Source organism: Excalfactoria chinensis, chromosome 1, assembly GCF_039878825.1.
Source record: "Excalfactoria chinensis isolate bCotChi1 chromosome 1, bCotChi1.hap2, whole genome shotgun sequence".
In the NCBI taxonomy this organism is placed as follows: Eukaryota; Metazoa; Chordata; class Aves; order Galliformes; family Phasianidae; genus Excalfactoria; species Excalfactoria chinensis.
Genome location: NC_092825.1, coordinates 125154784 through 125168906, shown reverse-complemented (window position 1 = coordinate 125168906; position 14123 = coordinate 125154784). Strand labels below are relative to the sequence as shown.

Here is a 14123-nt window from a genome sequence, read left to right as displayed (position 1 = left end):
AAAGTAGAAGCCTTACCTACAAGTGTTGCAGATCTAGTGAGTAGCTGTGCTTAGGATTTTCATGTAGATTTTGGGACTGTATCCTTTGGGTATAACACTCTGCTCATGCAGCTTTTCCAAAGCGAACTGACTGCTCTTTAAGAGCTGCTGGAGACTGAGTTCTCCTGGCAGCTGTGCAGGGAGGGCTGTATTGGCAGCCTGCTTGAAGCTAGGCAGTCACACAAACGTTAGTGCCAGCACAAGGAGGTGAGCGTGAATGCTCTAGGAGTTAGAACAGGAGAAGCAGTATCCTTTATGCAACAGCCTGCACTTAATGTGCAGTAAAGGAATTGCAGCACAACATCTTGGAAGTTGTGCTGTCTGGGCAAGGCTGGACTATGCACCTGCTCTTCTGTTTGACAGCTGAAGTCAGGAAATGGAGAAGTGAGTCCTGCCTCTGTAGATCTCAGCTTCTTGAGGAAAGTCTTTCAGTGCTAGCAAGGGAGTGAGTAAATAATAGAAAACAGTAAATAGTAAATAGAAATAATATAAAAATTCTATTTGTTCTTCATGTAATGTCCTGATGGTGTCGCTTAATCTGGAATTATTTAATGAATAGTTCTTTTCTGTAGATAGAAGCTAGAAAAGCTGTGTGATGTTACTACCTACTTAACATGTGCATTATGTTGAGATGTATTCATGGCGTTTTATTACAGGAAGATTCTGGATTAATTCTCCACTGATGGACGATGAACCCTAAAATATTTATTCTTGTCTGTAGAGCTGAGGCTTTATAGCAGTGCTTGCATTAAAAATATATGGGTATGTGTTAGCAGTGTATTACAAATAACTATTTCCTAGCAGTGTTTTCTCCTATCACTTTTCTGTTTTTTATGGATGTTGATATCACTGCTCTCTTTTTCTAGCTTGAAGATGACATCGTTGTCAAGCAGAATTACTTCAGCACAATAAAAAACTTTGCGCTTCAGCTCGCTTCTGAAGATTGGATGATTCTGGAATTTTCTCAGCTGGGTTTCATTGGTAAGAAAATGTTCATTTTAGTAGTTTGAAAGAACACATTCATCCTTAGACGGTGTGATGAATAGCGATCTGACTTCAAAGCTATCTTTGTACTGGAAATAGACCAAGAATTAGAAATACTTTGACTCCTTAAAGAATTCTGTGGCTTAACTCGTGTTTGCATTTGTTAGTTTATCTGCTTTTCCGTGACAGTCAAATTCAAACTGTTGGCAGTAAGAGCATTGTAACCAGAAATTATTTTATTTAAAAGAACACTTGAACTGCAAGGAATTCCTTCTTTTGATTCTAACTGCAGTTTAAAATAAAAATGTAATTAGACTGTGAAGTTAAAGAGGAAAAAGCTCAAGAATGAACGCTGCCTGAAACAGGCAAAATGGTGCTAATGATAAAATTCCCAAGAATCATCAGACATCGTTTTGTCTTGGTTGCAAAGCCTTTTCTATCTTTGCCTTTCTAATCCATCCAGGAGAAGTTATGGCAGTATGTTCCTTCATAGGGTTATATAGAGGCTGTCTGTCAGTGGCAGTACACGACTGTGAGAGTAGTTGATATTCTTAGTGCTTGCTATAGAGGAGACAGAGTTTAACCCAAGAGGAACAGGTAGATACTTCTTAACACTGAGATCTGGATAAGTCACATGCAAAGATGTCTTTCTTTTTCCTGTAGTGTCTGTATACTATTTGCATCATGGGCTCTGAAAACAGCTGTAATTAGTTGTTTCTGCTGCTAGGCGTCTCTGTTCTGGTCCTTCTATCATATTTGTCTTCATCCTGTTGATTAAACAATTAAACTTTTGAATGCATTTAGCCATGACTACATATCTTAATATGTTGTTTTGTCTTTTTGTCTACAAAATAACATTTTTTTTCCTCCCAGTTCAGGTACTTATCCCACTTCTAAGTTTTGAGGAAAAAGTTGGTGTTCATGAAGGTGACTAATAATTCTGGCTTTAAAACCCGCTGATCTACAACAGCCATAGACTGCATATGAATATGCAAACAATGTAGATTTCCCTCGTCTGTGCTATCTCTTTATGAATCTTGGTAATTTAGTAAAGCAGACAGCTAGAGAGAAGGGCAAAAGTAGTTTGTTGTAATTTGGGATGACTTTTGCGTAGATACCTAAAATTAGAGTACAAAACTGCTAGTGATTTAGCAATTAGTGATTTAGTGTAGCTGATTCATTGTAGTCTACTAGAAGCCTTGATCAGCTTACAAATTCTTCTAGGAAAAAACGTGTTTCTGTCGTAGTGTTTCTGAACTGAAAATCTAATTTACGCAAGTACTACATGAAGAAGTAAGAAATGCAGCTGTTTAGGCTGACAGCAGGATTATAAAATCCTGTCACCTCTACCATTGAGGAGAAGTTGCTTTCTTTGATTTATTTTTATTTTTTTGATACTGAAAGCATAGCCCTAAGTGCTGTCAAGTATCTAATAAATAATGGGTGAGATGTATGCTCTTTCCCCAGAAGCTCTGTGGAAGGAGGTGCCTCTTCTGCTCTTTCAAATTCAGCTCTGCACTGCAGTCCTTAGCATAACATGGTAAAGTCCTGCCAGGTTTTTATGAGAAATACCAATTTGTCTTCCAACTGCTTGTAAGCTGAAGTGTTTTCCAGAGGATTTACAATAGCTTGTCCTGTAGCTGTAGTGTCAGCTGTCACAAACTTTGAAGGAGCGGTCTGAAATCAGCCTCTAGGTTGTCTTTTGCAGTTCTTCTGATTCTTCCAATTTTTGCTTAGGTCTCCAGCTTAATGATTTTTGACTGCATATTGGGGACAGCAAACAGGCAATCTGCAGGCTAGATTTGGATGCCACCTGAATGGCTTCATGGCTCGCAGCATTTTAATCATCTGCAGCTTTGTGGGCTTGAGAAAATGCTTCTGCTTGTTCTTGGGCTATGTCTGTGTTCCAGGGAAGCCAGGCTGCTGCTGTCACCCTCACAAAGGAGAAGCTTGTCTGATTTGGATTCAGAGGGGCTGAAATGTTGGATGTGTGGAGCAGGGATTGTCTTGGACTGCTTACCATGTCAAAAAAAAGCCGTGTACAGTTGGGGTTCCAGAACTTTGAAGACCTCTGCATGAGAAGCCTGTGGTAAAGCAAGTATGGTTTTGAGCTGGTGTGCGAAGGTGTTCTGGGGCCAGAAGTGCTTTGCAGGTGACAGGAATGGCAGATAGAGGAGGTGTTTTGTTGTACTGAAAGGCAAAGAGCTAGGGGGAGGGCTGTGCTGTGCTGAGAGTGGAAGGTGGTGACAGCACTTCAGAAAGCAGTATGTGTGTATCTGTGCTTAGTGAGGGGCAGTGTTACTCCAGGTAGGTGTCTCAGGCTTGAGGAGCAGGATTCTGCCTGCTAGTTTTTGATCCAGTGCTCATTGCGAACTCAGGGAGAGGGCTTTGCCTGTGCTGTTGAACCCTTCCACAATGTGTGGGAGTATAATACTGAGAGGCCAGTGGGGTTTGAAGACAATTGTACCTGGATTCTTCCCTGAGACAGGGTGCAGGGCTGCACGGTTGAACAACAGCATGCAAATGCAGGCCCAGAGGAAAGCATCTTTGGGCACAGGTTTGCCACATAGTAGTAAATCTGCCTGTTCATATCCTGTTTCTATTTCAGATGAAATTAGGATATCTTAAATTAGATTAAAAGAGTGTATGCCCACTCTTCAGTCTTATTCTCTAGTTATATAATTGTTGGGGTTTCAAGTGGCACAGTCTGCGAGTGTCTTTTCACCACAGATGACAACTGAAGGCTACGATCATTGTCTTCTTTAGAAGATGAGCTGATCAAAGTGATATATGTATGGTGTGGTGCTATTGCTGTGTCCTTGAGTAGAGAAAGAAAAGGATTCCGGAGCAAATTGAGTACACGTACTCCTGGAAGAGGATAAGCTGTCTCTTCAGTCAGCCCCCACAGCAATTGAAACAATAATGTAGGGATGTTTTTGTTTTCTAGGTTGCATATGTATCTTTACAATGCACATCATGGAAAGGTCATCTTTCTGCGGAAGCAGGCGTGACTGACAGACTATTTCAGCCAGTGCCATCCAGAAATGATGATTTCAGTCCCATAAAAGCTTGATGAGCCCTTACATTTTTAAGCTGATCTTTGATTAGGGTTTCTTGTATTTTTGTCTTTTCCTGCACTGTTATCAGAAGCAGTAGGCAGAGATGAATCACTAGGAAAATTAGGAGCCTGTTTAGTTGGAAGTGTGACAAGCTGAAAGAGCTGCTATTCCACGTGAACATTTTATACAGTATTGTATAAATTATTTGTTTCTTCTCTGTTTTTAAATGCTTCTGTAAATAATGTCAAACAATATAACAACAATGTAAGTATGTAAATAGCAACAATATACTAATAATGACCTGAAGATGTTGTTTTCTTTTAACAACAAAGCTCTGTAATATAGAGGGAATTGTCCTTTGTTTAGGGGGAGCTTCACTTACATCGCACGGTAATTTCAAGTGGGGATGTGTGTTTGAGGTCGTTGTTGTAGAAAGCATTAACAAGTAATGTTAATGTTTTTTCTTACTAAAACAAAAATTCATAGTTGGTCTAAGGGACAGCTTTCTGATCTGGCAGCGTTAGGCCTGTTACTATGTCTTAGCACGCTTAATTTTCCACCCAGCTCTGTGAATAGTCTCCTTTATGACCATAATGTCATTCCAACAGATGAAACAATTGGGATTTCTTATGTCAGTTACGACTTCCATGTTGTACTACATCATGATGTAATTGCATTCAGACTCCTCCAAACTGATTTCGAATTCCGAAAGAAGTGTTACATCATTGGCTGTGCTCTTTGCTAAGTATTTCACTCAAGTCATGCAGGAATGGAATGAGAGTTCCTATTCATTTGATGTGTTTCCTGAAAATGATGGAGCCCTTTAGGTGACCTCCTATGTGCCTGACCCCTTTTAGAGAGAATGAAGGATTTTGCAGGTCAGGATCTAAGCATTGTTAGGGCAAATCTCCAGATGTATGAGTCTGATAATTGACAGTGCTGGAGCACATATAACAAGGCTACCACAACTTAGATGTTCTCACTTAAAACATATCCTGGTTACTTAATATGTAAACTAATTACCTGGAATTCTGTGTCTGTACTGAGATAGTATATTACATGCCAAGCTCAGTTCCATTTCAGCAGAGAAATTCTCCGTCCCTATTAAAAAGATCTGAACTCCCAGCTCCTTGTTTTTATTTAATGGTTGATTTATTGTACTACTTTGTGATAGACCTCTGTGGATGACAGACTTAGGTGAGCTTCAGAGGAAGAGTAACTGAATCTGAGTAATGGTCCACGTCCATCTTCACAGTGGAAATATCATCACTTAAGGCAAAAATTTGTCTAGTCTTAAGTCTAGTACTGGCTCAGAGTGATGCTTCAACCAACCATATCCTGTCTTTTGTTTATGTAAAAGTGAACATCCACCTTAAGGAATGGAGTAATTCAGAGTGTTTGCAATTCTTCATTTCCATTCAGCCACACGCTCAAGTGGAGTGCTCTACTGCTGGTAGTTTAAGTTGCATACAAAAGGTAGTTCCTCCTTTGTTTGTCCTCAAGAATAATGTATGCAGCTCCTCAATGGCCTTTCTGGAGAGTTTTATGTTCTTGTAGGTGAGAACCAAATTCCCTGTTCTGATGCACAGGGAGTGGTTTTGCTACCTCAGAGGTACCTGTTCTTAGTGTTTACTCCAGCTGTTCCTTCAGAATGTAGGAAGAAAAAATACTGGGACCCCTACTACTTGAATTACCAAGGATCCTGTAGTAGCCATACTGCCAAGAAGTCTATCTGTACTTTACCAAGGAGCATGTTATTTTGGAAGCCCCAAAGTCACATCAGTATATAGCAAAATTCTACAGGTCTTTCTCATGTGAGGGATTTGGGCTTTCTACTGGGCAGCTGACTGCTTTAATTATGTCTATTTGGAACTGCACTTGGTACGAGTCTGACAGTGGCCTGTACATTTGGGGAAAAACTCTGGTTGCTGCTATGTGACAGCATAGAGAATAGTACCCGTAAGTAGCACATACCCATAATTTTTCTTCTGTTTTTGCAGACAGAAAATGTCTGTTCTTAAGGAGATTATGCTGTAGCACACACGGAATGTTTTAACAGCATCCAGATGTATCACAAGTTCTTGTTCGATTAGTTTTTCTGTTTTATTTAGTTTTGCATAGCTGAAAGCAAGGGCATTTCACCTGGGAGGAATGCGGAAAAATTGTTCAAGCAGCCAGAGGTTAGGGAAGTTAAAGCTCTGATAAAATTAAATCTGGTCAGAAATTATAGTACCAGGACAAGGAGTAATGGCTTTAAACTAAAAGAGGGCAGATTTGGATGGGATATTTGGAGGAAATCCTTTACTGTAAGGGTGATGAGGCGTTGAAACAAGTTGCTGAGAAAAGGTGTGGATGCCCCAGTCCTGGAAGGGCTCAAGGCCACCTGGGATGGGACTGGGCACTCTGATGGAGTGAGAGATGTCCCTGCTCATGGCATGGGATTGGAACTAACTGGCCTTTGAAGTTGCTTCCAACCCAAAGCATTCTATGATTCCATGAGAAGTGTGGGGCTTTTAATAACATTGAGATTTCAAATTGTTCATCTCTAACATACATTGTCACGGCACAAACTTGTTTATTATCTCAGTGGTTTCAAGATATGATGCTGTCTTTATTATAAAATAACTCCAGTTATTCTTACTGTCATTGCAGGTAAAATGTTCCAGTCTCCAGATATCACTCTTATTGTAGAGTTCATATTTATGTTTTATAAGGAGAAACCAATTGACTGGCTTCTGGACCATATCCTCTGGGTGAAAGTGTGTAACCCTGAAAAAGATGCTGTAAGTAACTTCTTATTGTGGAGCTTCTAAAATGTTTTAATGTTGGTGTGTGTGCTGTTTCTGGTGAATTAAAGGCTAGCATACAATTTATTGTGGTTACTGTGCGTCCTGAAATAATCTGTTTTCCTACTAAGAATTTAATCTCAAGTAAACCTTCAGAAACACATTTTTCAGAGGCATTTCAATTGTTGCTTTGGATTCTGGAGGTGGATGCAGTAGTTGGTGAAAGGAAAATGTCAGATTAGTTTTTATATGTAATAGTCCTGCAATGAATTCGTTCTTGTAACCCCCAGTGAGGCTCTGTAGAATTCTACTAGTTGTATAGCAGTCATGAAGAAGATTCCAGGTGGTGATTAAATTTAGTTTTTTGGTCCTTATTCCTCCAGTAGCTTCCTTGCTCAAAGACTGAAGAAACAGGTTCTGTACAAAAATACATGTAAATTTCTTCTTTATTGACTAGAATTATATTTGCGCAGCAGTGTTGCTAGATTTCTAGAAGAAATCCAAGATGAATTGGATAAGCACGTCTGGGTTGTTTTTGGTTTTTTTTTTGAGTCTTTTTGGTTCATGTAACATCTCATATTTTCAGTAAAATCTCAGCAACTTTTTGTTGAATTTAACAATGTGGGTTTTTCTCCCTTCTCTTCTTGCTTTAGAAACATTGTGATCGGCAGAAATCAAACCTACGGATACGCTTCAGGCCTTCTCTGTTCCAGCATGTTGGCCTCCACTCCTCCCTGGCAGGGAAGATCCAGAAACTCACAGTTAGTAGCTAAGCCTCTCCTTCCTTTCCAGAACAAGTTGATCTCATGATTATTATTTTTTTTTAGCCTTTAAGAAAACAAGAGCTTTCTTGTTTAGTATTCTTTAATTGTGTTTTTCCAGTTGGAATGAAACCTGCTATAAACTGGTTACTATCAGGTATAAGAAATACCAATCTCAGCTTATTTTTATGTATATTTGCTAGTGGAAATATATTTTAATTTTTTAATTATTATTATTATTTCTCTATTACTTTTTCTTTCTTCATTTATTCCTTTATGCTCATCGTATTACCTAGTGCAAGATCTGAGGTGTCTGGAAATGATTTTTCTTTTTTTTCCTCTAGGAGTTCATTTTAAATGTAACCACTTGAAACAAACAAAAAAACCCATAATAAAACAGCATGATGTTTGTCTTTCTTTCGATTAGGATAAAGACTTCCTGAAACCGCTACTGCATAAAATCCACGTGAATCCACCTGCAGAGGTTTCCACATCTTTAAAAGTCTACCAGGGGCATACGTTAGAAAAAACCTACGTAGGGGAAGATTTTTTCTGGGCCGTCACACCGGTCGCTGGGGATTATATTCTATTTAAATTTGACAAGCCCGTCAATGTAGAAAGGTTAGTAATTATTTGTTTTTGGTCTCATACTTAAGGCTTATATGTTTGCCAAGAACACTTGGCAATAGAACTGGGGGCTGTTGTAATAAACTAAAGTGAAATCATTCTGGTTTATTTGCAGTTTCGGTGAAACTGATCATGAGCAACCTTTTGTTCCATGCTTTTACTGCTTTAAATGTTATTTTCCTCTTTATTTCTTCTTTTAATTTTACCTGGAGCCTTTTTGTTAAATGCAATTCAAGACCAGTGCTTCTATGGCAGCTCATAAGGGAATCCAGAGGAGCCAGTTTGGTTCTATTTGTGCTTGGTTGGTCTCCTTCTAATTACAAGTACAACTGTGCAGCGCGGTGTGTGGTACAGTATGTTGTGCCCTGCAGCCTCAGCCTCAGACCATTGATTGTCCAGACCAGAAGTCTTGCTGGAGCATATGGTGTCCTTTTACCTGAAATTTGGGAACTCTAAAGGTTATTATTTTATTTTTTTTTAGATTCTGCTTTAGGGCTTGAAAAAGTGTGAAAAGTCCAAGTTGACCTATTTAATTAAATTTAAAAATAGGCTTGAAATGTAAGTATCTGTGATTTTTTTAGGGAGCTAGAGGTGACTTTATCTGCTGGAGTTTTTAGTCTTCCTTTACTTTTGCTGAGACTTTTTTGCCGCTTTGTTATTTACTGTCCTACCAACATGGTAGTCGAAGACTTTGAAATTAAATTGCTTGTTTAGTGTCCAAGCATTGCTACTTTAGTGGATTCCTTTCACTTTTCCTCACATACCTTACATGCTTTTTTGAGGCCAGTACCTATAGTATGGTAGAGCAAAGTTTCTTTGCATGATTTGTCTGGATGCTTTTCTTGTGAAGGAGCCCTTTTTTGCAGTCCTGAACTGAATCCATTAAGTCAACTTCTGCACATTGCTACATAATCAAAGACTAAGTGAGGATCAGTAGTTTCCTTGTTCTATGTTGTTCCAAGCTGGTCTGACCTGTGAAACTCGAGTTTGTTGCACAAGATGTCAAATTACTCTTTCAGTTGGTTGCTGTGCTTTACAAGATTTTCCTGGATAGCTTTGTAAGGTGTATGTGTTTGAAGGGTTTGACTGCCATACCTTCTTGGTTTAAAGGCAGACTTCTTACTTTTTTATCCTGTGCCAATTGCGTAAAAATGACACATTTTCCAAATGAAATGTATGAACTTCACTGATTCCTTTTTGATCGGATTTTCTTCTTCAAGGTTATAAAGTGATCATTGTCCAATTTGTTTTTATTTTCTGAATTATTTTTGGTTTTGTTGAGAATTATACGCTTCTATTTTATAAATAGGGTAACTGTAGCAAGTAAATGTTGATCTTGGGTGGAACATTGTTGTTTCATTAGGGTGAGTCAAGTACATAATGACAGTTTCGTTAGCAACTGCACAAGTTTTAAACTGCAGGAGGGTAGATTTAGAATAGATGTTAGGAAGATATTTACTATGAGGATGGTGGGACACTGAACAGGTTGCCCAGCAAGACTGCGGATGGCCCTTCCCTGGAAGCACTCAAGGCCAGGCTGGATGGGGCTTTGAGAAACCTGGTCTAGAGGGAGGTGTCCTTGCCTACAGCAGGGGGGTGGAACTAGGTGATCTTAAAGGTCTCTTCCAAACCATTCTATGATTCTGTAAATTGTTGTTAGTTCAGAAATCAGCAAATCAGCAAACGCAGGCCTGAGGGAAGTATGTATTTGGTGTGTGTGATCTTAATGGTGAAGGAATTGGGGGTAAAAGTAAACACCGATTATCTCTGTGGAAGATGGGAAGACAGTTTTCATTATTGTGCTCTTAAAATTTGTACCTAGGGATAAGACTGTTAGAAACAGTCTTCTTAGTAATCTCACGTGAGATCTGAACTCATGTAGTGGAACAGAAGAGAACATCTGTGGCTGTCAGGAACAGTCTTAGCAGTAGAGGATTATATGATTATTTATTTTACCATTTTTACTTACTGATGAGAGCAGTTTTAGTTTAGATGAAGTGTCTTGAATTCAGTTGCTTCCTCAAAGGAAGTACACAACTTAAAATGATTTTATAGTTTCAGACTTAAAAAAACTAAGTTTAGCATCATTTGAACTATCATTTTATGCCATTTTGGTATTTATTCATTTGTGTTTCTTTGCCAAAAGGTCATAAAAAATAAAGTATTTTGCCCTTCTGCAGTCAGTAGCTGAGGAGGGCTACAGACACTGCCATGAGGACTTGGTTTTGTTTGCCTGCTTAACTTCCTCAGCAGCAGATTTTGGTAGGTGAAGGTTGGGTGAAGAAATTGTGCTTCCTGATATTTCAGTGATGCTTTTTGAGGCAGCCAAATGTGTATCTGTGAGGAGTGGGTTGAAACACATGAAAGGGAAAGTGGACTGCACATCAGGAAAACTTGCCTGCTGGGGAGGGAGATAGATCCACGGCAATCAGGAAGATACTCTTTTGAAAGCTGTTTTGTGTTTGTCAAGGGGCGCAGCAGATGTTGTTTGTGTTTTTTGGAGCAATAGAATAGCTCTTTGAATTTGCACGAAACGTTGTCTGCCAGGTGGGTTTGAGGTGTAACTGCTTAATAGCTCCAGTAATAAATCCTTGATAAACAAGCTTCTTAATGGAAATATTGACTGCAACTGGCAGAATGAATGGCAGGTCTGTTACAGTGGGACAGAGCACTAACTTGTTCCTAGAGTATATTTTTCCGTGCCAAACCTTTTTCACAGAACTGAATTGCAGTTTTCTGTTGAGTATAGCAGTTTGGTAATTAGCTTTCATCAAGCCTTTAAATACTTGATTTTTGTGACTTGATAATATTGTCAGGGATAACAGGAGCAAGTATTTCTTAGTGATCTCAGGTGAGATCTGAACTCATGTAGTGGAGCAGAAAAGAACATTTGTGGCTATTTTGTGTTAAACCTTGATGGCTTATCCCTGCTGAAGGCTGAAGTCAGACATTGATTGTTCTAAACCACACCTGAAGGAAAAAAGAGGGGTGTGTAAATTGAAACTGTCTAACATTCATTTCAGTAACAGCTCCTATACTCAATTTTATCAGTCATTTCCAAGTGAAAGATTTCCAGCCAGAACACTGAAGTCCCTTGGCAGTAAGCTAAATTCTTATTCTTATTTTTGCAATAACACCAAGATATGTACCACTGTTACAATAGCACGTCCTTGAGACTGAAAGTAGATCTACTGACTTTCTTACTGAGGAATGAATCGCTCACCACTGTGGGACGTTTATTTTTTTTCAAATGGATGGACGACTTTCTGAATGCTCAAAACAGCCTTCATTGTGAAGACATGAAACACTGACTTTATTTTCCTTTAGGTCGTTAGATAATTAACAAAAATCACTTTGCTTTCTTATTATATACTGTTGTTCCAGGCTCACTTTGTTATGAAAACTGCTTAGCAATATTAGAGTATTTTTGAAAGGATTAGCAGGACTTGTGTTTTCTTGTGTTTTGCATGTGTATTTCTTATGTTTTTACACTCCTCTGCTTTTAACTTTAGTTGCCTCATAGCCGTCCTTGTTTTTAACAGGTTATTGGGTAGTCTTCGTAACGTGCTATTGATGGTTAATAAAGTGGCTTTATGAGGTGGACCTTACTGTCTGGCATTTCATCTTTAAGCTAGAATCTCACTACTTGGACAAATCTGCTTGTAGATTACCTTCACTACTTTGTATTCTGCTGTTGGCATAGCCACTTGAGGTGCGGTATTTGAGAATAACCATCCAATTTTCTCTGCTGTTGACCCTGGAATCCCAGGGAACACGTGATGTTAACCTTGTGAGTATGTCCTGTGGTAGCTTCTCACAACACATATTTCTTGCATGAATGGGAATTATGTATTTGATTGTTTAAACTTGAAACTGATTGTACCGTGTATTGTCTGGCACCTGATAACCAGACATATGAGTTGCTTTGCTTTTAAATTATGGTGGCAGGGCTGAAAATTACCTACTTAAAAAGTGACGGTTGCTATCCTGCTATTAAGCCCACTTCATCGTAGTGGAAAAGCAGCACAGCTTTTAAAGCTGTTCATTGTAGAAACAAGCTCTCCTTCAGCATGGCGCAATACATCCTGCCTTTCCTGTGCAGTTCTAGCTGACATAACACATGCACACAGCTGCACAGTGTGCAGTTCAGAAATAATCTATATTCTAAATGCGTAGTTATAGAATAGGTTATTAAAACCTAACATATTATCTTTTCATTAACCTTTAATTGTGATATCAGTTGATAGGAAATATATGGAAGTCTCATCAATTTAATAAAGTTTTGGTGCTTCAGTGCATTTCAGTTGGGCTAATGTTTTCACTGTGGGCGGGTGGAGGGAAAAAAAAAAAAAAAGAGGAATTTGAGGACTTGGTTTCTGTGTTTACATAAGCTTCTGTACTAATGAGTCGAACATCCTCAAATGGATACACTGGCAGCAGGGACTTGGCAGGCAGGCTCCCAGCCACTGATGCCGGTTGCTCCGAGCATGGAACTATGCCTGCAATGATGAGGCAAGTGCTTCATCTGAAAAGAAAAGAAGGCATGGATCAAGAGACAGAAGAAAAGAGCTGCCTGAGCCAAGGACATGCTGCTTCCTCCTTAATGGCACTAATGCTCCAGATTTGTGTATTTGGCAGTGTTCCTGGGTTTATGTTTCTTGGTCAGAAATATTAAGAGGCTTAATGCGGTTGCCTGAATGTGAGGTGTCTAATGCTTCTTGTGATACCCTGAATTACATAATTTGATTTCCTGAAGGGCTTGAGTGTCTGATGTGTCCTAATTGCATCCAGCATCCTGTGAGGTTGTCCATACCCAAGTGCATCTCAAATGGTAGTAAATGCCAGTGTTTAAGAAACCTGACTGGAGTGCTTCTGGAGAAGTGTGTATGTGCGTCTGTATATGAGGCCTACTATGAAAGTAATGCCTCCTATGTTATGGTGTCGGCTTACAGTGTCAGAGGCAGATGCCGGTAGGTTGGCAGTAGAGGTCAAACCTTCCCACCACCATCCCGTTACATGTTGCTGCTGTGTGACAGATGGCAGCGGAGGGGCAGTCTGACACAATGGTGTCTGACATGGAAGTGCGGATGGAGCAAAGGTGCGTCATTCAGTTCCTCCACGCAGAAAAAATGGTGCCCACTGACATTCATTGACACCTGTTGAATGTCTATGGGCACCAAGCAGTGGATGTGAACACAGTGAGGGGTGGGTGGTGCATTTCAGTCGTGGCAGCAGAAACGTGAAGGTTAAGCCATGGGTCCAGTGTGTTGAAAACTAGTGTTCTGTAACTGTGAGTTTGCTCTATCAAATAGTGTTGTGGGACTTTTTGTATCTGGTGTGGTCTCCATGGAAATAAACAGGAGGCATTACTTTCAGGGCAGCCTATATGTATATCCTTAATACATGTTATGGACTGTGAGACTGTTTGTGGCAGAGAAAGCAAAATCTTACCAAACATTTTGCATGAAAGCGAATGGAGGTAAAAGTTCCTTCCCCCTTGTCCCCTGTGTTTTGAATCAGAAACTAACAAGACAAAAATTCCTTACATCTTAAGAATTATTTGCATGCATGAGTGTGTGTGTGTGTGTGTGTACTTATATAGACTTGCATAATAAAGATATATATTTTTTTTCCTTCAAGTAAAAGTGGTTTTTGCAAAGGAATGGATAAGTGGTCTAAAGGATAGGAAACAAAACTGAGCGTGAGAGATGGAAGAGAAGTTATTAATCTTTCTTATATATTTTATACAAGAAAAACAGGGAAAGTAATGCACGGTTAATGCATGTTTCCAGTAACAGTGAAAATAACCGTTTCCTAATGAGGGTTCTGGGAAAATGACAGAGTGGGGATAGATTAGATTTCTTTAA

General features: G+C 39.3%; 1 protein-coding gene across 2 annotated transcripts in view; it reads left to right on the top strand.

The window, feature by feature from the left end:
• The window catches only part of MGAT4A (alpha-1,3-mannosyl-glycoprotein 4-beta-N-acetylglucosaminyltransferase A), a 67039-nt gene that overhangs the window by 44618 nt on the left and 8298 nt on the right, over window positions 1–14123 (top strand). For both annotated transcript variants that reach the window (XM_072336100.1, XM_072336091.1), the window contains exons 9-12: window positions 906–1020; window positions 6735–6865; window positions 7522–7629; window positions 8057–8250. In XM_072336100.1, coding sequence (XP_072192201.1) covers window positions 906–1020; window positions 6735–6865; window positions 7522–7629; window positions 8057–8250 — 548 coding nt within the window. The remainder of the gene's footprint in view (window positions 1–905; window positions 1021–6734; window positions 6866–7521; window positions 7630–8056; window positions 8251–14123) is intronic.